The sequence below is a fragment of the Ptiloglossa arizonensis genome, chromosome 13 (genome assembly GCF_051014685.1).
Source record: "Ptiloglossa arizonensis isolate GNS036 chromosome 13, iyPtiAriz1_principal, whole genome shotgun sequence".
In the NCBI taxonomy this organism is placed as follows: domain Eukaryota; kingdom Metazoa; phylum Arthropoda; class Insecta; order Hymenoptera; family Colletidae; genus Ptiloglossa; species Ptiloglossa arizonensis.
The window spans coordinates 11,809,987-11,837,883 of record NC_135060.1 but is presented as its reverse complement, the minus strand read 5'-3'; the positions used below and the strand labels follow the sequence as shown (position 1 = coordinate 11,837,883).

Here is a 27,897-nt window from a genome sequence, read left to right as displayed (position 1 = left end):
CACTCTATATAGAAACCTCATACGTAGCACCGAGTGTCGATGAACCCCGATTCTTTATCAATTAGAAGTATGAAAATCGTTAGTTCTTCGATCAAACTTTACGTTCTATATTTTTCACCTTCATTTTTCATAAGTCATTTACCTATACAAGTACGACCCACTCTGTACAGAAACCTCATACGTAGCACCGAGTGTCGATGAACCCCGATTCTTTATCAATTAGGAGTATGAGAATCGTTAAGCGAGCCCGACGACTCTTTAGTGATTTATGCGATTCGTGTCGTCGACGGTCACCGTGTTGACAGCACGGCTATTAATAATGCATAGCAAGAAACGGGAACAATGTCGACGACCAGTCGTAAACTGTCCGAGACGACGTCGCGATTACGCTGCACGGACGGAGAGCTTTCCGTGATGACGACACCCACTTGCGGAAGATGAAGAAGAAGTAGCGACTACCCGTACTTGATGTAGTCTGCAATCTCGTTCAAGGTTTACGATGCGGCTGTTAACGGACAGCCTCCTCTGCGAGTTTCTTGCCGTAATTCCCACGGACTTGCGATTCTTTCCTAGTCGAAGGAGCTGCCAAGACTCCCTTTTGTCTGGCAACGTTTCCAGACACCGTGGAATCTTTCGTGAAATGTGGGACTGCTCGAGATCCGTTTCAAACGCACCATCTTAACGAAGACAGTTTATACGGGGTACTTCCCGCTTTCGAGTTCAGTCACGATTTTTACACCGGATTCCAGTGACGGTATCATCCCCGCCACATCTTGCACTTATTATTACGTTACGAACTATCGACGATACAGTTTAACCTAGAAACGAAAATTTTAATCTTTCTATTTTTTTTTTTTTTATTAAACATCGATCGTGATGTTACCGATGGATCGGTGACGTTCTCCCGATGAAAATGAGTCCAAACACGACCTTATTCGGATTATTTGAAATTATACGTAGAATTAGTAACATTTGAATTTTGCAAATAGAGTTGATCGTACATTCGTGAGGATATAATGAATGATATGAAAATTGTTATTTTGCATTTGTGGTTCGTAATTGCGGACGTTAAGCATATGTAATGCGAGGCTCGTTCGGTCTTGCTCTATCTCGCTCGCTCTCGGTCTATTCCATTCACTTTTCCGATCGAATGGTATGCGCGTGACTGAGTTTCAAGTAGAAACAAAAATCGTTACCTATTCCGCTTTGAAGGAAACGCGGATTACGGTAATTATTATCGGTAAGTTATCTGTAAATTAAGTTTAATTTCAAGCACCAACGTGAAAGAGATTGATGCTTCTACAATAGATAAGAATAGATTCAACCCCACCTTCAGTACTACAATAGCAAAAGAAAAATACGTGGAAAATTATTGCAGAACGAGGAGAATTTATTCCAAGGCATTAAGATATACATTAAGATATAAGATGTACATTAAGATATACAGATCTACTTTTATCGTCTAACAACATACTTTCTCTGCGCTCAATGTTATAAAGAAAATTTTTCTTCGTTACTTTTCTGCATTGAAATCTACGAAATTATGCCCCCATTTTATAAAGCGCCTTATATAAATACTAAGAATAGTTGATTCGTTGAAATTTCCAACATTTGCTCGACAGTTTGCGGTCAGTATATTTTTCGTTGTTACCTTCTTTACCTTTACGTTCCCCCTTGTTTGGTCTAATTTATTCCAATTTCTAAAGTTCTCACTTTACTTAACACATTCAGAATCAGCATAACTTTCTTATTACTTTGTATACCTTACCTCCACTCTTGCTTCGTATTTGCTTTAATTTATTCCACTGTCTAAAGTTTCGCAGTGTATTTAAAATTTTGGCGGCCAACTTTCTTCTTATACCTTGTCTCTGCTCTGGTTGTTATTTAGTCCAATTTATTCCAACGTCTAAATTTCCTAAGGTCTATTTGAGATATCGCGGGTCAATGTCTTCTTATTCTATCCATGCGTTAACCTTGTTTCCCGCTTGTTCTTATTTCTTACTACCCACTCCTTAGTTTCCCATGCTGCGCGTTCTATCTTTATTTCTTACGTTTATCGGTTGATTTATCGAGGCAAATACTTCTATACCGATCGTTAACAATAGAACATTTCCTCGAACAATGTACCGTCGACCTTTACGTTGCAAAAATTATTTTTCAATCTCGTCAGAAAAATCCAAACACCGGAGAACACAATCGTAAAAATTCCTTCGTGCGAGCCTACGTCCGTTTGAGCGATCGAAAAAACGTAAAGTTCAACGTTTCGTGTTTATCGAATAAGTTCGAAATCGGGAAAACGATGACTTAAACCCGCCCTGATTTTTCGCGAACTACGTTGTGTATTGATTTCGAAAAGAATCGTCACGTGAAAAGAATGAAACGATCGATCGGAAGCAGCCTTCGTTGCAAGAATTTGTACGATGTGAGGTGCACTCGACGCGCGGAATCGAAAATCGTGAAAACGATTCTTCCAGTAAAGGATCGATGCCGTGGTCTCAGCTAAGAAACGAATCAACCGGTATAGTAATTGATACAACGCGGCCCAATGACGATTAAGAGCGCGTTCCTCGCAGCGCGAATTCAGATGACGTTGATTAATATTCGCACGCGCTCACGCGCTCGTTTACGAAAGACAGCGGAAGAGTTGATTTATATTCTCGCGTACGGATGCAATATACGCAATTTCGCTTCGGAGGAGTTCACGAGACGATCATTAGCGACACGAGCGTCGCGCGGTTTCTTGTCGTCGTTCCTCGAGGCGTTCGCGACGCCTGCAATTTCGGTACACGCACGATGGCTTCTCCTTTCTCTGTTTTTTTTCTTTTCCTTTTTCATTTCTTTTCTCCTTTCTTCTCCTTTCTTCGCGTCGATTATAAATTTTCACCGCGCAATGATCGAAATTACGAGCCGACATTGGTATCGGGCCGCGTTCGAGTTACGACGGGGCAGATTGCAAATTGGACACGAACCTCCAAGTGGCCGAAGAGTGTTTCGACGATCAATTGCATTAAACAAATTGTAATTCTCGGTCGTGATAAATTCTCCGTCGGAACGTTCAACGGGAATAATTTTGCACGAGAGGCGAATCGGAATGTGGATACGTCGAGGAGTCCAACGCGAACAATTTATATGGGAAACGATCGGAATATGGACTATGAATTTTCACTTCGCTCTGAATCGCGTCACCGATCAATCCGTAGAAGATTTTTCAAAAATCGATACACCGTGACAGGCACCGAAATATAGATACCGAAAGTATCGATTTTTAACGAGAATTTACCTCCAAAGTGAATTTGTCACGTTTTAAAATTAGGAGCAAGGTGGTTTGCGAAAATACGAGGGAATATCTTCTGGAAATATAAAACCAGGTAACGATATGTTGCAAATTTATACTTACTACCTTTCAAAACAATAAGTTAATTTATTGGATAAATATTGATACAACGGGGAATAAATTTTACTCAGCCTCTGGTTTTTCCATAAGAAAATATTCGAACGTGAAACGATTAATTAACGAGGCAATATTCCTTGTCGTTTTCATGTCCAATTCGAGGATTTTTTGAAAACGGGATCGAATTGTGAAATTTCTCGAGGAAATTCCAATCTGGTTCGGTACAATTGTGAAAATGAATCGTACTTGTGAAAAATATCGGCAATTGATTCAGAACGAAAAGTATCGAATACATAGTTTACTTAGGTGTTACATATTGCTTTGGTCAGTGGTAATTCGAAATCGCACCGCATCATTTACATTTCGAACTTTCACACGACGTTGCAAAGTGTATCGAGCGACCGATTATTTCCATCGGGAGTCGCATAATGCCGCTAATTGCGAACGTTCCCGCGAAATGAATCGCTAACACGTGTTCATGGCCGAGCATAACCGCGTTTTATCGGCCATCGAAAATTCCGTACTGTAAATAATTCCAATTACCCACGAGCCTGTAAAACTGAAATTGAACCATGTGCGAACCGCTTCAATTAACTTTGAAAACGTAATCACAGTCCTACTGAAAAATGATCTGCACTCGTTCCTCCGTTTCGACCCAACGAGGATTCGTCGAAACGAATCTTCTGTATTTATTGACACTAGTGGACAAGCTTGTATTTTTAATCGTTTGAAAGAAATTGAAATAATTTTTATTTCTTTCACTGTTTGAAAAAAAAACGTATACTTCCAAAATTATAATACAGGTCATGCATTGAATACGTAAATGTATCAAAGTAATTATAAAATTTCCAAAAGGATGAAAATATTCTTAACGTAAGGATCGTGTCTCTGTTCCTTAATTTGAGCACGAGTAACTAACAGATATTATACCGCGTATCTGAACTAAACTTCGAAAGAAGGTTAACTTAAAATTGTTCAACGAAAGGTAATACGTTAAAACTAAAATACGAATAGAAGTCTTACCAAAGTGAAAACTAACATTCAGAAACGAGGTGAGTGTAAAGATAATGAACTATGTTCTCCCGGAAACTCGTGTTCCAAATTTACGTGACTATTTTGCACGCATCGATAGAAAGTCGACTAAATATAATCAAATATTCTTAAAAATCGATGATCCACTATCTACCGATCAATGTCGCAAAATTTCACACAAGAATTAAAGAAATAAAGACACAAGAAAGGCCTTTTCCCTCTAACCGGTGACATTCTCCTCGATCGGAGGAAATAAACGGACACTCGTGATGACGCAGAGGCATTCTTCTCGAGCGAGTAGTATACATTGGCGTAACAGTAGCGCGAACTTAATATTCCACGGTAGGTTGGTTTCGATCTCAACCGTGATAACAGACCTGCCATCGATTCTCCGTGGCGGCTCGTGCGAGAATTTTCTAAATTATTATAGAACGTCAAACCGACAAAGTGAGGACATTAAATGGCCGTGGAACAGTACACGCTGTGTACTTTTGAAAATGTTACGATTTATCGTTCTCTCCGCGGCAAAGAACGGATCGTGAAACGCGAAGTTCTTATTGTTATTATCGAGCGCTCCTGTTTCCCTCGATTTATTTCGAAAGGATAGGGAACAAGACCGAGCGTTTTCAAATTGATCAAAGTGGAGAGATCGAGGGAGGATTGAAACACCAACGGCCGTATCTCGCAGTGATAAATCAATCCGAGAAGAATTTAGGTATCTGTTTGATTTACGAACGACAATGGCTAATCGGCTATCGATCGACGTTTAATGATTTACGGTTGGAAAGAAACGCGAGTCATCGAACACTCGGACTTTCCCTTCGTCGTTATTCGAGTGTTCGTTGATTTCGAAGAATCGACTCGAGCCGCGATACCAAATCGATTTTCGATGAAGGCTGTTCAATTCTGCACTCGTAGCGGGAATCTCGATGGATCGTTCCATCTGTTCTCCACGAAGAAGCTCCCTTGTTAAAAAAAATTACCGGTCCAAGTTTCGGAAGCTTGTGTTACACTGTACATATTCGTTTCCGCTTATTGACAACTTAACGATATTTTAAATACGTTCAAACAAAACAGTGAATCACCGTCGTTCTAGACAACCGAGTGTTCGGATCTTTCACCGAACAGAGACGGTTAAAATTTTATTCTCAGAGATTCGTTCGTAACTTTTATTCATTCTTCCTGTCGTAATATACTGCGTTTTCTGTCGTTCAATTTCTAATTTTTAAAAGAACAAACGGGTCGAAGCTCGTGTGTAATTTACATTGCTTTGTAAATTAGTCCAGTTCTCGATGTCTTCGATGCAACTCGTACGTAATTAATTTTCCATTTCGCTATTAAATCCCGCATGTTTCTTCTAAAGTTAAAATAAAACTGCAAATAATGTAAGAACGTTAACTGTAACTTTTTGAAAAATTATCTCGACGTTACGTCGGTGTTGCGACTGCAACAGTGTTATCTACAATATTTCCTTCGATTTCTAACGATTGATTCATTCTCTCGTGTAACGAAATTACATCGTTCCCTGATTAACTCTATTAACTCGTTTTCATCGATAATATTCCAACCGATTGAATTCTCGCGACAACTTGAAAATATCAACGCTGTCTCCCAAACGTTGGAAGAAATTCTCTAAATACACCAACCGAGCTCGATAACTATTCTCAATTGGCCGATGTTGCGAGAAATTCCAACGAATTCCAGAAATACTTTCAAAATTGACGCTCGTCCGTATTCAAATTGACTCCACCGTGCTGTGTCAGGGTGATTCAGTCGACAACACTCGGTGTGACATACATTAGACCATCTGGGAACGTATTCCAGTAGCTTGGCCTATGACGATAGAGACGCGACATTCCGTTCTACTTATTCGTGATCGCAGGCACGCAGCCCACGAGCGATTCTAGTTAAGCGAATACTAGAAACTGTCGATAGAGCTTGATGAGGCAATACCCTCTTCTCGGTATATCAATTGGCCACTGAAGATCGCTCTTTGCCGCGATGGATATCGATGAATTACTTGTCGCATGACGAAAATCGACGGTTCATTTGACGGATGAATTTCCTCGTGGACCGAACAGTTCCGTGGTAACCCACCAACGATCGTTCTCAAATTCTCCCTTCGTCGTGCAACTATCTTTCACCGTTTAAGATAATGTCTCCATTGTCGGCGAAAAATTAAATGATAACTGATAATTCGATCTCCTTACCGGTATATTATGAGGACTTCTCGTTATCTGTATTCGGTATATTTTAACTCTGGATTAATGACTTTAAAGTTTGAGAATTGTACACGAAACAAGACGATACTTTGGATACGTGAATTACGGTTGTGTAAGTCAACGATAAGTATGTACGTGTAAAGCACGCAATTATGCTTACGTGTAAATTGATTTAGAAATTAACCGAAATATGGAAAAGTTGTCGCGATCGTAAAGAAATGTAAAATAATTTATAGTCGTTGTACGTAAAGAGGAACAGAGAGTAAAAATTGACAAAATTAAGAACAAAGTATCGGGGGTTCCCAACTCCTGTAATTTTATTTGTAGATTAGTTTCAAATAAGAGAACAAATCGTACAAAACGAGCAGCTACGTAAATGTTTATTTCTGTGTATTTTAAACAACTTCTCTGAAATTTCTCCGATGCACTTAATATTGCACTTTGCGTTTCTCTTTTCAGCAAATGGTAATTTATGTACGCGAACCGACCCGAGAGTTTGATTAATTCGATCGAAATATAGAGGAAGTATTTGCGATAATTTATTGTACGTATTTTTTCGTAATTGCCCGGGTTATTAATGTTTATTTTTTAATACGTGCCACGCCGACAGTGAACGATGCCCGAGTCCCTGAATAAAGCATTATTACGTCTCTCGTTAGCGGCACAGACGGAACTTTTTCCGATGTACTGTTACGTTGTAGATCACTCCAACGATGTAACACTTTTTTAAATCGTTATTAAATATAACAGCCGTGTAATGACCGAATCGGATCGATCGTAATGAATTTCTAACGCGAACCGATTCTCGCGAACGAAATCGTGAATTCAAGGCTACGAGAAACGCGTTTGCAAATATTAATCAAGGTTCAAATAAGTATCGAACTCGATGGATCTCGTTTCTCGAATCTGTTAAAACGAGCCTTCGTTAATCCTTCTATCGTAGTTATTTCGTTAAATACATCCACTCTCGTAGATTTCTAAATTAGGTGTACTCAAGATTGCCTCAAGGTCGCGTTATCATAGATCATCAAACGATTAGAATACACAATAAAACCACCAAAGCGTTCCCGTATAATATTCTTTATGGAACAATTTCTATATCTCGAATAAAAAGTACACTTGTACACTGGAACGGTTCTGAAGAGCTTCTGGTCGATCGTTGACTTTCTTCCAATTTTATTCGAAACTCGATACCAGCAAACTAACTATCAACGATACGGATACATTAATCGGAGCAAGGAGAGCCTAATTTTCCCCAAAATACTTTCTCCTTGGAAACTTCCTCCATAAAAAAAAAAGAAAACCACCCCTACACATTCCTCTTTACGGTGCAGTTCTCCAGCTGTGAGAATCTCGAGAGAGAAAACGAATCAGTCCCTCGGGAATAATTAACTGCCGTGTAGCCGGTTCGAGCGTCGACGTACATTCCAAAAGCACTCGATTGTTCCGTAATCGTGCGAAAAATCGTGTTCATCGTCCAGCGGATGCCCAACGGAGGACGCCTGCCGCAAACGAGACGCCTCTCTGTCTCATTAATCCGAAACGGAGTGAAGTCAGCGTGACGACGATCGAACCGCGCTCGATCGCGTATCTCGTTTACGTCAGTGGCCACGACGTGATGCAACTGACGCACGTGACAGACTCGTTTCAAATAATTCGCCCGTCTGTTCGCAGATCGACACACGAGACAGTACCAGTTGCAACAACTACGCCAGCAGCAGCAGCAGCAGCAACATCAGCAACAGCAGCAGCAGCAGCAGCAACAACAACAACAGGAGCAACAGCCCTCCTCCAGAAGCGATCACGTAGCTTCTCCAGCGACCCATTACGGCAGAGGCCGTGTCGAGACTAGAATATTGCCGCGGCGTAAATGTTGCGCGTAAAGGATCGGTCATGGCGAGCCGCAATAACCGAAAGTAATTTAACTGTCGAAGAAAGGCCGGTCCGTGGCTCGCGCATAAATTATGTCAAGAGTCCCCCTTCCCCCGTCGTCCCGTTCACGGCCAGGAGGGAGGAGGAAAAGGCGTTACCAGTTCGTTCCTCGCTTTAATTAAGTCTAATTAAAGCCGATCGATTTCGCGCTGCCAGCCGATCCCCACCGAGATCCGTTGGATCCTCAAGATCCGGCAGATATTTCTTCTGCCCTGTTGAATGGCGAACGTCGACCGATAACGATCTTTGGCTTTTAACCCTTGCCGCGAGACGAGAAACCGGCAAGCCGAGAACCGATCTGAGAGAGATACGCGAGATCGAGTAGACACGGGATAAGAAATTTCGCGGATAATCGACCAACACCGACCACGGCCGGTGAAACGAACGAGTGTTCAACGTACAACGACGTTGTCACGGAGTGGATTCCTACAGCGGGGAGAGTTTTATCGTACAGTGGCCGGAGTAGCTCGATTATTGAAAGTAATTGATAGGGGAACGAGATTTTCTACCGTTGTTCGAATGCAACTACGTGATTGATACTTCCTTTTGATTAATGCTTTCATCTCGGTTTCGCGGGATGCTCGTTCGGTGTACCGGGTGTGTTACGAGAAACGGATGAAGGAGATTTCTATAGGGAACAGAAACGGATGAGTGAAGAGGGGAAACTAACCACAGGAAGTGCGACCCGGAGAATTGATCGACGAACGACCAGAAATTACGAATACTATACATCGGAGATCATTTGTCGAAAATAGGATCGAGCTTCTTCTTTTTTTCTTTTTTTTATTGGAAACTGTTTCTTCAATTCGCTCGTCGTTGATTCAATAGAAAGTTTAATGGTTATTATGGTTTCTCGAGGTCGTTCTTTCTGAGAATCGGAAAATCGTGAATGAATTTAAAACGAGTTTGTAATTCTTCGCCCCTTAGGTGTTGCAACCGAGATTGAGAAGAGGTGAGGTATGTATGAAAAATGTCCAGAGAGATGATCTTGCTCTTTGAAAAATTCTTTTATCCAATCTCAAATTTGTTTATTCGTAACACGTGTTACGACGTTTTTGTCAAACGTATCTTATCATCTGCTGGAATACTCAATGGACAAAAGTGTACAGATTGATTTCTTTTTTTTTAAACGATCAGAATCTTAATAATTCTTTTCAAAATTGTTTCAAGAATTCGGAAAGAAGCTCGTTCTCTGAAACCATCTATAAATAATGTTTTCACCGAGGTATTCCGTTTCTCGCGACTCACCCTGTACGAAATACACAAACTTCGTACACAATTGTAAAGTATACGAGTTTCTACAGCTGCTTACAATTGCAACTTACGATATTATTCTTTCTTTTTTTCCTCAAACTTTCGCAATTTATTTCAAGTGGTTTTACCGCTTATCCTTATCGATATTTCTTCTAATTACGAACGAAGAACAAACATTTAACAAACACCGGGGCTGATTCCGAGCACGAGGAAAGTAGAACGAAATTGTTTCGGTCTTGGTTAAATTTTGAACGCGAGTACCTTCTTCGGCTACTTGTCGTAATTGGTAGATGGTCCGATAGCGATAGGTCTTGTAAAAAGTTATACTCCTGGCCTACTTTCGCAAGCTTAATTAAGACACTTCATTTTTATAATTCAAGTTTCGAGCCATTGGGACTTAATTACACCTCGCGAAGTGTCCTCGACTAATTTGTATTCGAACATTGTTACCGGTACTCTGAAAAACACCTCGTTCCGTACCAATTCCGAAGCATCGGATTCGATAAAAGTTTCTTTCGCGTTCGAGTTTCAAATACTTGGTCGAAGAACCTATCGTCGCGTACTACGCGAATTTCATTTAATTCCGTGCCCCGTGCAACCTCGATCGAACGAAATCGACATCCTCGCTCGTCGCGTCGTTCGAATCTCGCGAACTCGAAGGGTTCATCCGCAAAGATCACGGAAACGTAAAATACTTTGCGAAAAATATATTGGTTAGACCGTGTACATTCGTAGATTTTTCACAACTGCCATACAACAAACTGCCATCCAGCACTGCCTTTCAATCGAGCGCGATCGAAACAGGAGCTCGGAAGAGGAATTATTCAGGTTTCTGTTTTTCTTTTCCTTTCGTTTTCTTTTTCTTTCTTTCTTTTTTTTTTCGTTTCTTGTAATATACATATATATACATACATGTATTTGATACATAAATTTTATACATTTATTGTAATGTCGTACGATGGTAATCGATCGTTATTTTTTAACAATGATATGCGAGTGGCGTGGAGGGGTATCAATAAATAATAAACAGAACTTCGCTTACGCTACGTCGGTCTTCTTTATCAATTACGCTCCTTAAAGAGTTAAACTATCTATCCCTTATTGTAAGAATTTTCATCCCATCGGTACCGTCCATCGCGAACCATCGAAACCCTCGTCCAGCTGAACGAAGAACACGAGCATTCGAGCGCGACCATTTTGCAACGCTTGTTCCACGATTCGTCGATCCTGTGTGACAATAAATACAACCTACGGGTGATAAAAAAATATTCGAAGAGAAACGAAATGCGAAAAAATTTCCACCTAATTTACAACGACGCTTCCAATATTTCGAATTGAACGAATCGTACTTCCTTCTTCGATTAGATTCATTCGTACACGATATGAGATAAAACACGAGAAATATTTCAAAGGTGAATTTAACACGCAAGAAACTTAAATAGAACAAGGATTTCAATTATTATTCCCATCGATCTTTAATCAGATTTTAATTTTTCACTAAAAAACGTATGCAAGGGAAAGTAATTTGCAAACCTCGAAATTCCAACAGTGTCTGGTAATCTCACTACCTGAAATTACGTTCTAAAAATATAAACACGTTTGGTTTCATCGAGTCATTTCTTTTTCAAATACCGTTTATACAATATTTATTTAATTTTATATAACGCGATGTATATTTTAGCAAGAATTCTATAAATCTTAAGTCCACGGCAAATACTTAAATTAAGAATCTCTGATCCGATCGATACGTATTCATCGAAACGGTGGTTAGCGATAAAGTTGTTCAAGTTGATAAAATTCGTTCTCAATTACGCAGAGTTGTAAAACATGGACACGTCGCGATAGATGAGATTGTAAGTTCTTTTGCGTGAATGACATCGTGTAAATATTTCTTCGTAATTAACGACTGGCAAGCAGGAATACCGCGGTGAATCGAAGTCGTAGACACAGAACCAAAGTGAATTTGCCCTTGAGTGAATCGAATTACCATTTCACACCTCGCATAAGTCTGACATTAGTTCACCAATGACGCGGTCACATTTCGAAATGACGCTGCTTCCACCATCGGATTCCTTTCTCGGGTGTAGTTCCCATAGAAGGCACTGAATACCATCGTGAATGGCTGATGGAATAATTGGCCATCGTTACCTCCGGGAATATCGACTGCGTCTATTGTCAGCGAGTATGGCAGTAAATTTGCGAGAGATAAGGATACGAAGGAACGTGTAATCTTCTGGCGAAGGATACCGAAGAAACTATCGGTAAAAGGACTCGAACTCGATTGTGACATTTATCGATATCGATACGTATCTATTCCCAAGTATCTGGTCGGTGTATCGACTAAATATCGAATTAAATAGTCATTGGGATTAATAAAATCTACTTGTTAACATTTCTCGTAGCATCGATGCAATTCGAACATCGAGTATCGTTAAGATCTCTAGTATACTATCATAGTATCTGGGTAGTTCATAGTAGAAGATTTTACAGTTTGTAGATTATTTGAATAACATCGAATAAATTATTATGTAGATAATCGTTCGAGTGTTTTTCATTCTGTCGCGTAATACAGGTTTTTTTATATTTGAAAACAAATCCCACAATTTTGTGGAAACTCTGCCTCGATCAAAGTTGATATCGTTGTCGATTAAAATACAATTTTGTTCGCGCAGTTATTATGAAATTTACGAAACTATTTTTGCTTACGAATAATCATTGCTTCGATAATATATTATTGTTATTGTATTATTCGTTACGTTTCTTCCTACTCTTAAATCGAAAAGTTTCTATAAGTAAATTTTTCCACATTTTTTCGAAATGATCGACTCCCTGCTTGAGCGTAGTCGATCGAAGTCATTAACTGTGTTTGACGTTCAAAGTAATCGTCTCTTTTATTTCCATTGAGTTGTAAATGTAATTAAACGGATATGAAACCTAATGCAACTGATAGGTATCGACACGGCAGTCGCATGGTTCGATAAATCTCAAGTCGTTCGAACGGCTTACGCCTTGCATAATTAAAGCTGCGAAACGTGCTACCGAGGGAAGATCAAATCGCCTTAAATACAATTCGACATCGCGACATTCGTAATTAAAATGAATACAAATGAAATATATAATTCCATTCGAAAAAAACTGGTGATCTCGTGGATCTCCCCCGACGTATTTTTCTTAAAACCAGGAAAAATTGCATCGATGTCCTCTCTGAAATCGAACCTCTGCAACGTTTTATACATCTTTAAATGAAACAACGTTTTATATATTTTTCAATAAAGAAGTTGAAAATCACTCGAGCGATTCGTCTGATTTTATCTAACGACGTATTCCCCTTAAAAGGTACGGAGAGACAAACGCTAAGAACGCAAGATTATCAACGAAACAACAATAAGTCGAATTCAGTGCACCGATATTAACCGTCTATTAAGGTATACTCTCGTGACTCACTGTACCGATTCGCGTCCTTAATGGCCCATTGTCTAGCGACGTCCTTATTAAGTATTCAGTACCCCTCGCGACAATATTATTCGGTAAAGGAGGAGTCTGGCGATGACAGAAGCATCGTCTGGAAAACGTCACGGTGCTGACAAACGCGCTAATTAATACGACGAGCTCTCGTCGCGCATGAATGCGAAAATATATCCTATCCGCTCGTCATTTACAATCGTACAGCGAACGAATCGTTTCAACGAGGCAACCCGATGGCCGGTACTTTTCACGATGGTAAAGAAACCACCTCCCACCTCCCTTTCTTCGTCTAAGCATTACGACTTCGAACACAGACGAACGCTCGTCGATATAATCGAAGGTATCGCAAACTTTGATAACCTCCGATTACATTTTCCATATATTGTCCCTATATTTATTAAATGGTTAACCGATAATTATTTCTCGTTTCGTCTCTCGCTTGGACACGTTCCAACCCTAAACTCGGAACATTTCCGTTTTTCTTTTCCCATCGCTATCGAAAAGAAGTACTCGATCGAATATCGTCTCGATCTTTCGAACATTACAAAGAGCAAGTGACTAAAAACTTTGGATTCGAGGAAAGACAAAAAAATGTCTCATGGAGCCGTTATTCAGAGTCGCGTGAAACATTACCGAGTAAAAATATACATCATGGCACGATACGGAAATTGAAAAATCGTTCTCCGAAACGTTTAATCGTACAGTGAATAGAAATCTTACCGGTCTGAGAGAAAAGAAACATTTATTCCGTACAGGTAACACCAAGTATCGATTTCTTTTCGAGAAACTCAACGTGTCGATCGAACGGACCAATTACGCGTTACGATAAATTTAACATTTCGTTACTCGTCGAGAGGATGGACCGTTAGAAACAATCTGTTACAATACCGTTATCGAAATCCAGCAAGTATATGTTCCGATTTGAAGATTAATTAACCGTAGCAGGCAGCGTTACCCGTGGAATTGATGACTCCCCGACACGTTCGCTCATGAAAATCGATCATTTTTCCTATTGATTCTCGGATTCTATTGCTCGATTATTAATGGTCTCCCCCGTTCTTGCTCGTTTTCATTTTCGCTCCGAACGCTTCGTCGACGCTCGTTGTCGATATCGGAATTCGTTCTCCTCCGCGCGAGTGTAATTAAACAACAGGGTGACGTAACCTACCCTTGCCGTCGAGGGTGAGGAAGGAGAGTTTCTCGTATAGAAATCGAGAAGCGAGAAAGTGGCCCTTTAATTTTCACGTACGGCCACGCAAATCGTTTATTCTCACCTACGGCCCGCTTCGAAGGTACGCGAGTGCCGATATCGAGGAATCGTGACTACACGTGAGCGATTCGCAATGTGTCGCGCGTAACGAGGCCTCTTCTCGCGTGGAAATCGTTTCGGTGCACCGATCTCTCGAGAGGCTTCGACGCGATAAAGATACCGATACAGATCCACCAGGTTATCCAGAAGTTAACGTCCACTTTTCAGCCAACAGTGACAAATACGAGGATTCGAGTTCGCACATTCAATTCCAATCAACGCAAGCTAGTTACACTGTACTCGATACGCTTTTTCTAACGAGCTACATCTTACGGATTACAGCAGGAAATCTCCGGCCAGTTTTACTTCGAAGTGAGGCTCAATGGTACGCGAAACGACGATATACGAAATTACGAAGAATAAAATCAATTTTCGTATTTTGAAGTAAATTATTGCACATCACTGTATCGATTGCCCCACCGAAGTTACGGAATGTGCATTTTTCGTTGCATTCTTGTAGACTGCATTTTTAAAAAGTCCACTCCAGAGGTCAATTTACCTTTGAAATTACGTAACGCAGAACCAGGTAAATCGCTACGTTAATATGGTATTTTACAGTTAATTTTGTACAATAGTTGTTATTCGGTCAATGTTTGTATCATCGATGAAAGAAAAGGTATGTAATTTATAATGTAGCATTGTTCGTCGAATATTCTTGATATATCCTCTTAGTACGAATACGTATCGATGGATTAATTTTCTCGTATTCGTATAATCTCCGTATTCCATTATACCATATCGCGTTCATCGAGCATACATCGTAATCTTCTTAGGACGATTTGCTTTCGCAACAGCCGAAATAATTGACAAACGCAACTAAACGAACTGTTTTTCAGTACCGCGTGCGAACAATCGATACTCCGTGTTATGTATCGTAAAGAGAAAAGAAGATCGATGCTGGATGGAATTGTGAATCGTATTGGGTGAAACATTTCGATCGAATTTCGTAAGGTCTGTTGTTAGGCGAACGTTACTCGACAGTGTCCACGTTCTACTTATTCGTGGTTTCGCATTCTTAAATCGGGATTGATCTTTCTTTCTTTTACAACACCAACCTCGTGAATATAATTTTGTGAAATTCACAATTTTCTTCCGAGGAAAACCTAATACACATTTGACGGACAACGTTTTCACGTAACTCGGTTTATGTTCGCAGTTTTGCCAATTTTTCTTCACAATTATCGGGAATTTTTCAACGTCTTTGTCCGACAAGAGACATCGAGACGTTAGTGCCGATTTTTCGGAAATATTGTCGCAATAATAAGTGTGTTTTTGTCGTTTGTATACTAGTTTGTATTTTTCAATCACTGTTTCTTTATATTTGTTACCATTCAAAGATCATCCATAAAATAATCGTTCGTGAAAATAAAAATTAATTTTCTACAAACTTCGTCCTTTCGATAGCCTAAACGAATTTTCCACAATGTTTACGGACGCGTAACGGTAACAATTAATCGTTGGTTAAATAAATAATACTCAATCGCAGTAATAAATATTGATAATTCTCGGAAAACGCGGAAACGTACGTTGTTCGAATTTTGTGAATTAAACGTACGTAAACGTGACTTACAGAACACAGTATTTATAAGTGTGTAACATTAATCGTTCAACTAACACGTAGTTCTACGGGACGAACTATTATACGCGTTAGTCGCAACACAGTACTATCGGATATATTATTGTTCCTCGATGATTATTCGAGACACGATATTAATTTACTTGAAATTGTAGCACCACTACGGGCACGAAAGATAACCCGTCGTTTAAATCTTTTAAAACACGGACACGAACTCTTTGGAAAGTTTGTTAAAAATGCGGTTAAATGTAATCGTGTTCCCTGTCAATGAAAAAGAAACGAATAAAATACAAATACACGTTCATTGCAATCGCGTGTGTAGATCAGCTCGAAGGAAGACAAAGATTATTAAATCGGACATTCCGTAAAATAAAAGATTCATCGGCCAATTGTCTACCCCGCGAGTCGTTTCGTTCTCGACGAAATAAAAGCAAAATTAATCCGGAAGGAATCGCTTCGATGCTTCGGCAGTGCTCGCAAAATGATGTATCCGATTCGCAAAGTAAAGACCGTTTAATTAAAATCCATTCTCAACGCGTAACAAACACTTTACGTTCGTTAATCGAGTTCGTGCGGAAATTAGGGTGTTGAACGAAACGACGAGAAGAAGGTTCCTGAAAGTTCTCGATAAACCGTGCACCGGTTTACGGCTCAACGTGGGCCCCGGGATCAAAGTGCTACACGTGATTCCGACTTATGGAAAATTATAGATTACGTTCGGGTTCGCGAGAACGTAATTCGCGAAACTGGAAGATTACATTCGCCCGCGGAAGCTGAATGTAAATCGCGAGGAATTAAAGACCCGGGCGCTCCAGCTGTTAATCGCAGCCTGTTCGACGAAACGCATAATACCTACATAGACTCGGCGGGGGCTTTGATGTCCGTGGAGTTTGTAATTTCCATAAATCCGTTCGGTTCCGGGACCGGATACCAGAACCGCCCTTTACACGATCGCGGACAGGATTAAAACTATCGTTGTTTCCGGCTGTCGGCTGCAACGCGCGCCCGTCGAAGCGTTCAATTTCGAAATTAATCGCGGCCGGTTTCGCGAAACCCGCGTCGAACATCGTCGAACCAGACCGAGCCCGAAATATCGAGGCATCGACCCGGTGGATTCGATCCTCGACTTCCATCGAATCGGAACCTCGTTTCGTCCAACGAGCCTCGCGATCGCTGCCCCGTGAAAAGAAACCAATGCAACATTCGCGAGTGCGCGTTACAATACGCCCGTTCCGCGCCAAATGGTACACTTTTTCCAAATAACGATTCGAACAACGAAGTTCGAGTGCCACTCGTCCGGATATTTAACTCTGGAGAGTAGCGTGGGTCTCTCCCGACCCGTTGCGTCCTCACGATATCGTTGCGATCTTCGTCGTACCTTTCCCGCGTTTCTTTTACCACGTCGAGATGCAATATCGGATATAACGCGTGTTAACGATTTATTGTGCTGTTCTACTATAGTTGTCGACACGGTGCGATATCGGATATAGAAATTGGTGGACAAGAAATCGAAACATCTCTTTGAAGTCTCGAGAGCAACTCCGAACAGTTAGCGGTCTTGTCGATAAGTAACGAGTCGGACATCGACATTTATCGACGTGATAAATCATTAACAAGTGTAACAGTATAAATTAACGAACAGGGAACAGAACATTGTATATTTTTGAGATCTTGAGAATTTTCGTGTTTTCCTCGTTAATCGTCTTGCCGATAACTAACCAATTGGCCGTGTCCATTTATCGACCCACCTGGTGAAACATTGGTAGACCAATGAATTGTTACGACACGTATAGAGAAGTTTGGAGAAGATTGTATTTTTATAATCGAAGGTACAACATTTACGACTGGATGCTTGGAAACAAATTGTCGAAAGAATTTCTTTCGTTTCGTAACCGAAGTAACTTTGATTCGTCAGAAGAATTTGCAATCCGTGTAAACACTGCGATAAAATTCCGTCTCTTCCGGATTCTAACTCAACGGTTACGATTTGTCGAACAAAATCGAGTCGGCTGTAAAATTGACAATTTTTGGAAAATTTCCAAAAAAGCTACCGGACAAGATTTAAATAACGTTACTCGCTACGACGCGTTCAAATTTCGACGAAATTTAAATTGTTACTCGAAAAAGTGTCCAATCTGGCGTGGAACGAACCGCATGCAAATGATTCGTTCTTTCCGTTTCAGCTGTCCAGTAATCGAGAGGGCTCGTTCGCGCAAATGACAACTCGCGGGCTCGGGATTTGCATAAAAATTCCACGATGTGTGTGTGTGTGTATTTATATATATGGGTCGCGCGTACAAATTGCCATCGACGTTTCCCTTCTTTCGTCCTTGGCAACGCGGACACGACAGTCACGATCCAGCGTCGAAACACGTAATTTCGTAGAACGTTCGCGTATTGTCCGGAAATTCCTAGATCCTCGTGAGCGTGTCGATCGTGATCGTTGCTGCCTCTCGTGGATCGAGCCCCTCCGTCGAATCCGGGATAAATTCACTTCGTTGTGGGGTGCACCGTGTGCGGGCCACGTATTACCCCCAATGGTGAAGAAAGACGAGATGGAAAACGCGGGAGCGCGATGCAGCGGGGGGAGGTAGGGGAGGAGGACCTGTGGATCGTCAAGTGGCATGGAAAATCAACCACAGGTAGATCGACGAAACTCTCGAGCGCGTGTGCGCGTGTGCGCGTGTGCGCGTACAGCGCCTGCAGGTCGTGCTTCGCTGAGAAAAGTGGAACGACGCGAAAATCGCCATCTTTTCCTTCTAGCGGCCACGTTCGTCGCTTAGAAAAACATAATAACCGAAAACAATATTTTCTAACCCGACTCCATTGTAGACTTACCTTGGAGCACATTCGAGCGTTTTCGAAACTTTTCATTTCGTATACTATACCGTTTGAAACTTCGTAACGATGTTTTACCTTCTTTCTTTTACAAACAATACGCATTATTATCTCTCCAGTTCCACATTTCGTTGTTTCGTTAAAGCTTCCGAATAGCTGGTGATATCTTTCCGGTCGAAACTATCCCCTGAACTTTGCGCGGGTCGTTGAACTGTAAACGTGTTAACGATCTTCGAGAAGTGAACGAGCAGCTAGCTGTTAAGATCTTCGCGCAATTAAATTCGATTCTGAGCTTCCGCGAACGGAAACTGTTTAGTCCGAGGCTGAATTTAACTGAAAATCTGTACCGAAGTTTCCACCGAAAGACCACTGCTTTTGGAGCACAGAAATTATTCTTGAAAACGATTACGTTCCAACGAGAAGTAACCAAACGGACGATAATGTAAAAGGTCACGCGATACGATACTTCGCGAGATACGTTAACTCCAGGTCGATCGTTCTACGAGTAACGTTCGATGGATCGAAACGCGAGGAAGATGTACCCGTATGTATTCGAGGTGTGTTTATTTCGCGTCGCCACGAAGACGACGATTTCCGTGTGCCCCGATTCGACGATAAAATGCGATATTTTTATGTATAAACATACGCTCGCGTGTGTTTCGCGGGAAAGTATCGGTGTCTCGTCCACGTTTAACCTTCTGGATAAAATGGAATCCATTACGCACGCTGAAGGGTTGGCGCGCGCACAACTCCGGAGCATTTCCATTTATATTACCTTATCGTTATTCTTCCGCCTCGCTACCTTTACTCCACTACCATCACCATCACCCCCCCAAACCCTCGTCCCCCTTTTTACCTGGATTTCCTTTTCTCCGGTGTGTTTCTTCTCTCTTCCCCCTGCTCACCTGATCATGCTCGACAGGACTCACTCCTGCCGTAGGACCACGGTGAACACGCACTTGCTCGACCAACCAGCATCGTCGCTGGCCTCGTACTCTATTCTGTGCCCTCCGACATCGAAACGTCGTCCTGGACTCTGAAACGTCGAGACAAAACGTGCTCGAACGATAAAAACGTCAAGCTGTTGGATCTACCCGACTAGAGTAATATTTTCGTCCATATTTACGTTGACACTGCCACGTTTTAAGGATTCATACGCTTCGCTACGAGTTCTCCGCTCTTGTATTCGACTTGTTCGCGTTACAAGACGCTAGGACGTTGTTTACTCGACGATAAAACCAAATGAAAGTATTCCACGGTTAGACAGCCACCGTGTACAATACGCGAGTGCGGTTATTCCCGTTTTCGAGCGACAAAACCCACTCTAGGTACAACCTCGTGTGTACCATTGGGCGAGAAAAGTGAACCGAGTACAACGAGAGCGAGCGAGACAGAGCAACAGCGAACGAGTCTCGCTGTACATGCGAAAATGCGAGTTTTTATATTTCTATCGGGAAGTATCTTCGTGAGAGTATTGGGAATGGGTTTGGGGTATATTCCCAGGGAAATATAGTCCAAACATAACCTTATTCGGATTATTTTTCATTATATATCATTGAAAATGAAACGAAATCCATTGATGATATTCCGATAAAATAATGGCCAATATAAAAACTTGTATTCTTGTTAGATCTCACCACCTATGCTGAATAAATGTAGAATAAATATAGTTGTTCGAATTAGGTGTAAAAATTGTCGCTTGGAAACGAAAATTACCACGTTTAAACGTTTTGCAACAAACGAGAGATCAATTGGTAAGATACGGACGTGCAACTTTTGTGAGAATGGTAATTAGAAATTTACATTTTAAGAAAATTAAATGTATAATGAATCGTACAATTTGAAACGACGGAAGTGTAAAATAAAAATTTTTCGAAATGCTTTTTACCGCGGTACAGTAGTTTCGGTTCCTGTAAAAATTGTATACCATTGGAACGTTCGTAGAGTGAGGCAAGAGATTTAGAATTCACTACGAAGATAAAAGGTATATTTATGAGACAGCCTCATATTCTCTGTGCGATGTTACGTGCCACGGAACGTGGCTTGCCATCACCGAACACTTGGTAAACAAAATTGTTACACGATATTTGCATGAAAACATAGATCGTTTTCCATGTAAACTTTGGGTAGTTTAAATTCTCGACAAACTTTCCGCAGTTTATACAAGCATTTCGAATCAATGCACGCATCGAACATAAAATATATCAATTTCGAACCGTACCGTGACGAATATTGTAAAGACCACTAAGTGAAAAGTATTCTTACCAAATGGATCGACCGAATACACAATTCGTTTCGTATGACTTTATTTCTAATATCTAATAGACAAAAGAAAATAAGTATTGTTCTTGTATAAGAAATGTACAAAGAATTAATTTAAACCGCGAAAAAAAGAAAGTAGACAAAAACTTGTCGAGTAATTGAAATTGTAAAAAGAGGAAAGTGAAAAATTCAGAAAATGTCAACAATATTTTTACAAGTGAAAATAATACTTTCTTCGTGTAGATGAAACTAAACTGTTGCAACGATAGTTCAGAAACTGCCCCAGTTAAATCTAAACAATATTCTATTATTAACAACGAATCGACTATTTATTAAGCAAAACGGTCAATTGACACTACTTAAACTTAATTATGCACTTGTTTGTTACGTCGTAGTGTACACTGTAGCTAGTACCGTCAGTTATCATTAACTAATTGAATTAAACAAATCTTTTTACAAACTAGTCCAGCGTTAAAAATCGACCGTAATATTTACGGGTGTGCTTTCCGCTTCAAAAATGAGTATATTGAAACGAATTATTCTGACAGAACTGTTGAAAAAAACTGAACGTCTCAAGTTCCCACTTTAATGAAATTTTCTTAGAAATTCTTCCCTTCTAGCCGCACAGAACTACCACGTTCTAAAGGAAGAAATTCTTTGGTACTAATTTTATTTGAAGAGGAGCATTTCTGAACTGGGGTTCCTGTTTGCATGTCCGGCTGGTGCCTTACTTTGTCCTAATGCTCCTTCTTTCTTCGTGAATTTCCCTTCCTGTGTAAGTTTTTCTTCCGAGCGATATGAAATTACAGTCATATCCGACGACGAATTTAAATCTGAATTTCCATCGATTGGATTCCGACATTGTAAATTAAAGAATCGAACGAACCGGTCGGAAATCGAACGTTCGAAACCCTGTCGTTTCACGAACTATTTATTACAATTTTTACAAAAATATTTGAACAACTTTTCACGTTAATGTGTTCCACAATTTCGACTGCACTCATCGATATAATTTTTCTATTTCATCTGGCAAAGTTACTCGACAGGAAAATTTTAATTCGATACGGTTTTCCCGCGTGATCGCAGTCATCGGAATATCTCATAAATTGTCAGATATTCCCGAACACTTTACGCAATATGTTCGCTCTGTGCAACGTATTATCCAAATAGCAAAATGCATGCAAAGTTAATAATCACCGTATGCAATTTTCACACTAATCAAAATTCATGCGTCCGTTAAATGTGGAACAATATTTTATGCCGTTACAATATTGTCCAGGATGAAATATAGAAATTCAGTAATGTATAAATTAATATACCATTAATATCCATACTATCTACGAGCAATATACATACGATTCTCATCTGTACACAATTGGCAATCGCGTAAAAAATAAATTACTCCTATTATTGAAAATTTAGCAATTTTTCGAAAAATCTATGCATCGTGAAAGAATGACAATTATATTTCTAATACGTGTTTCTAATATTTTCGATCACGACTGACGCAAAATTAATGCAACGTAAAAATAATCGTAACCGGGGCAACAAAGTCAAATAGGACGAATTTAATTATTTTTTTGTCAAATTCGTTACAGAAATGAATCTTTATTTTTGTTAAAACACCCCGTACTTTTGCAACACGAGGGTACCGGAAAATACACCTTTCGAGAATACAATTATCAACCGAAGAAATTCCTATACGACTGGAAACACGCTATGGTTCGAATAATTATAAACTGTACAGTATTCTCCAACGACGTAGAAGGTGGAAAATTATTTCCACGCTACCATGCACACAATAATGAATAGGGGACACGTTCGACGATCGCAACGTCGAATCGAACATCGTTAAGAAATTAAGTACTTTATAATTAACACTGACCTCGTTGCTTCTAATCCGGGTCACCTTTACATTGTCCGTGAAAATTGGCTCAGTCCATGTGATCGCTGACCCATTTCTCCCGGTGACCTCTATGTCGTTTGGACAGTCTTTAACTTTCGGCGCCTCACCGCCTGAAATCGAACAAACCTAATCAAAAGACTTTGGACTCGTACTCCTTGGAATCGGTTTCTAAGTCTCTGGAATCGTCCTAGACGATTCACACACATTGCCAGCAATTACCAAAGTCGAATCCAACATTCTCGACATCCATAATGTCTGCGCGGAATAAATTGGTATATCTGAATTCTACAGCCGAGTTTCGTGACGTGAGATTTTGTTAAAACTTTCGTTAAAACTTGCGATACGGTTGCCTAACGCGTACTATTTTACAGAATCAACTGTCGTAAATATTGACGTTGCAAGAAATTAAAAGCGCAAAGCGATCATTTCCAAACTTATTGGAAAGTATCCTCGGAGATCGAAAGAACATTTTTGTGTAAAAAAATTGATCGACAAAGAAATTTCGGTTACTTTCACTTTAATCGATTTGAAATTCAGCCGTGTTTATCGATTTTAAACGATTTTTTAAATTTCGTTCTCTTTGAGTATAACAAAAATCACATATTGAAAGTAACTAAATGCCTGCAAAACTTGCGCGATAACAAATAGACGATATTTGTTGCGCTATCTGTTTCGAATAATTTGATACGAGTAACGTATTTGTATAATTTTTGTCGATTAAAATTTAGGAATTTATCGATTCAAATTTAGCATTTATTGAGCTGCGTGGTACATTTGAAACGACAGATGGAAAATGTCCTCCCGATGTCATTGAACTCTGATAATCGGTATATTAGTACGTAAGGAGAGATATTTAAATTGATCACATATCTGTAGATCAAAAATTTTCTTTCGCGCTCCTTACGAATCGAAAATCCTTAACCACACGAATACGAATACGTCTCCAACTTGGAAACAAAATTCCTCCAGAAGTTACTGTATCAGTGTCGTAGAGTTTTTGCACTTCTGACGATCACGTGCACTCCTTAACGCGTTACTGCCTCGTCCTCAATAGCGATCGACGTATTGTAAACCTACGCGACCACGGTACGACCTCGTAGTTACTGACCTCGCTAATTGTGTAATACAACCCCGGACCCAACTTCCTACGCCCTGCCATATCGCGGTCAAACTACCCTCGTACGTGACAAGATGGCGGGGAATTAACTTTTTGCTTCATGGAGGAAACTCACCGATTTACCAATTACGATTATTAATTTCTCGAACAAAATTTTTCACACCGCCAAGACCATTGAAATTCTACAGAAAAGTTTGAATTCTTTGAATTTGAAAAACACCAAGATTGTACAAAATATTGGACTTTGAATCGTTCTGCACTGTTTCATTCCAATTGGTGATACATATTGTTCTCCATGGGAACTTACTATGTTAATAAAATTAGGTATTCCGTTTAATATCGATCTTTGCGGTTAAATATCCGATGTTTCTCTTCAACAATGATAAACAACCGATTCGCGCGAGATTCCTCGACTTATCAGAAAATCGAGTTATTTTGCTGGAAAACAGCTGCTTCCCTCGTCAAGGGGGAACTTGTCACGGATAGTAGAAACTTTATCCAGTCGTGTTTAATTAGATCCAGTAAATTAGTGTTAGCGAAGAGACGACCGGGGATCATCGTGAATTCGAGTATCGGAGCATTCGAAGAACATTCTCGTAAAGAGAACGAACTCGTTTCTCGGGAACACTTTACGAAAAGTTAGTCCATCTCGTTGGGGAAACGGTGAGTTACCCCATGGAACGTATACAAGAACGTACGTGTAATTACCTGTTCGGTATAAAGCGTGAAAACGAAATTGCAGTCTTGTATCTGACACGTATGGCGAATTCTGGCACAGCTCGAACAGCCAGAACGCGAAACATCGGGTAAATTATATTTTATGTCCAATTTACGTCAAAATTGGTCTGCGTCGGAGCACAAAGTAACACGGCGAATACCTGTGGTCGAAAATAGTTTGTAACATTGTCGGGTTACGAGTGTAATTGTCGTGCAAAGAGGACTGTCGATTTGATTTGGCAAACTGGTCAAATACGTACAAACATATGCGAACAGAATGTAATGTATGCGATTCCATGAATTAATGAACGAAGCAACGTTTCGTGTAACGTTTAGTACGAAATGCGATTAATTTCTAACTAACGAAGTTAAGTTTATCTTGTTCGCTCGCGATATCATTATTCGATTATAGTGGCTTAACAGTCTTGAGCATCTTCCGCATTTAGAATCGAAGAATAGAACATTTTTAAATAAATGTGTCAAAATTGAGATTAATGTGTTAATCGTTTGGACAAGGGATACTCGACTAACTTTTTCAACGTAAACTAAAAATCTTGCGGATTGTATATAGAATGGACCATTTAACTCGACCGACACAATTTCTTTCGTAACTAATGAACGAATCGACATTTTTTTATCAGGGATTTTGTTAACAGCTTTTGTATATCTTTTTTTTAATGCAAATTTTCAAGGTAACCTTTAACCTTTTTACTCACAATCCTGTAATTTTTTTCTATCGGCTGGCAAATATCTGTACGCACTCGAGCTGAAAAATAAACATTGTTTTCATCCAATGGAACGATACAGGGATAAAAACGTTTAGATGAAAAGTAATTTTATACAAATTGAACGACAACGGTGCGTAATCTTCGTGAACGTTTTCGTGTTACTACACGGTCGTTACTCGCTATTGATACCAAATTGAGTTCAAAATTATGATATCGCCTATCATTCGGTTCTACAAAATTACTTTTTACCTAAACGTTTTTATCACCGCATCGTTCCATACCGTAAAACAATGCTCGTATTTCAGCTCGTTCAATTCGTCTCGATACCTGCTAGCTAATGGGCAACAAAAGTTACAGGACTCTGTATAAAAATGTTGAAGGGTCTTTAAAATCGTATCATCCGTGACAAAAGATATGTTAATTCGTTCACTGTGAAAAACTTGACTCGGTTTAATACAGTTTAGTGGTCCATTCTACTATACTATTATATTCTAAATTATCATATTCAGGACATATCTATATTTTAATATTCTATTAAATTTAAATATAAAATTTTCAGACGTATTAACAGATACACGCATTCGATGAAACTTTCGTTTCCGTCGAAGCGCGAGATAGGGACTGTTACAAAGTGTTCTTTCCTAAAAAAAACTTTTTCCAAAATTGATCTCGATCGCTAAACCCTTTCCAATTTAACGAACAAAATTTTTCCTAAATTGATCTCGATTGCTAAACCACTAAACCCTTTTCGGCGAAATTCCAGATATTCGATCAAACCGTGTTTTCCTTCACGATGATAAGAAGGATCGAGTACACGTACCGCAAAACTTGGTGCAGGGATGATTTTGAGTACTCCGACTGGTGAAAAATTCAATTAACCGATTTGGTATTTTGAACCGTTAATTATGAGTTCTTCGCGATTTGTACTTTTCGACCTATCGAGACGATCTGGCGATCGAGATCAATTTTGGACAAATTTTTTTACAGAAGAACTATTTACTCTTATAAGGGTGAATTATGGGTTCCTCGTGATTTGTATTTTTCAATCTATCGGGACGATCTTGCGATCGAGATCAATTTTGGAAAAATATTTTCACAGAAGTACACTTTGTAAGAGTAAATAGTTCTTTTGCAAAAAAATGTTTCCAAAGTTGATCTCGATCGCAAGATCGTCCCGACAGGTCGAAAAATACAAATCGCAAATAACCGGTAACTATTCACTGTAAATACCAAACCTCTGAATTTTTCACCAGCTGGAGTACTCAGGATCGTCCCTGCAAGCTCTGCGGTACGTGTACTTTATTCTTCCTATTATGGTGAAAAAAAAACAAGAACCGGTAATTATCCGCTGAAAATACCAAACCGATCCTCTGAATTTTTCACCAGTTGGAGTACTCAGGATCGTCCCTGCAAGCTCTGCGGTACGCGTACTCGATCCTTGCTATCATCGTGAAGAAAAACACGGTCTAACCGAATATCCGGAATTTCGCCGGAAAGGGTTTAGCGGTTGCTGGCAAGAATCAGTCAGGCGTCTCCGTAGGATCCGTCGAATAATCTAATTCGCGGGACGAGGGCCAGCGATCCGTAGATTATATAGCATTGTGGCAAACCCTACCCTGGAAACGCATTTAATTAAAGCGTCGGCTGGGTTTCTAGGAGACGGAGGGAACTTCTTTGAGCCGCAATGCGAAATTTGCATACGACGACTGCGCTAGACCGCGTGTGCCTTCGAGCGGAGCTGGTTTCGTCCTAGCCGTCTTGGCACCGGGACGGGACAGAACGCGACGCGAAAACACGACGAGGAACGCCCCTGTACTTGAAACCGACTTCTAATGGGAGTCGCTCTTCGCGCCTATCGGACGATCTCGGTGACGTTAATGGCCACTGGACAAACCTTTTTAAACGTCGACGCGCAACAACGTAACGACGCGCGAGATTCACGGAGGAAATGCATTTCGAGAATTTCGCGACTCGTCCTCGCGAAATGGTGTCGGAAACACGCGGTACTACACGTTCCCCGGTTTCAAGCGAAACGTTGCACCGTGCTCGATGTAGTGCCGTGTACCAGATATGTGAAACGTTGCTGGAAAAAAAATCGATTCTTCCAATCTGTACGAATCGTTGGAGAATTTATTTACCAAAAAGTAA

At 40.2% G+C, this 27,897-nt stretch overlaps 2 protein-coding genes across 2 annotated transcripts in view; one reads left to right on the top strand and one right to left on the bottom strand.

Annotated features, from left to right (window-relative positions):
* The window catches only part of LOC143153668 (uncharacterized), a 151,690-nt gene extending 141,075 nt beyond the window's left edge, over nt 1-10,615 (top strand). The window contains exon 21 of the mRNA XM_076325087.1: nt 8,320-10,615. Within this exon, the coding sequence (XP_076181202.1) occupies nt 8,320-8,528 (209 nt within the window). The 3' untranslated portion in view covers nt 8,529-10,615. The remainder of the gene's footprint in view (nt 1-8,319) is intronic.
* LOC143153765 (uncharacterized) overlaps nt 1-27,897 on the bottom strand; it is a 173,531-nt gene that overhangs the window by 68,846 nt on the left and 76,788 nt on the right. The window contains exons 12-13 of the mRNA XM_076325284.1: nt 23,167-23,297; nt 19,925-20,055 (exon numbers count right to left, since the gene is read on the bottom strand). Of these exons, the coding sequence (XP_076181399.1) occupies nt 19,945-20,055; nt 23,167-23,297 (242 nt within the window). The 3' untranslated portion in view covers nt 19,925-19,944. The remainder of the gene's footprint in view (nt 1-19,924; nt 20,056-23,166; nt 23,298-27,897) is intronic.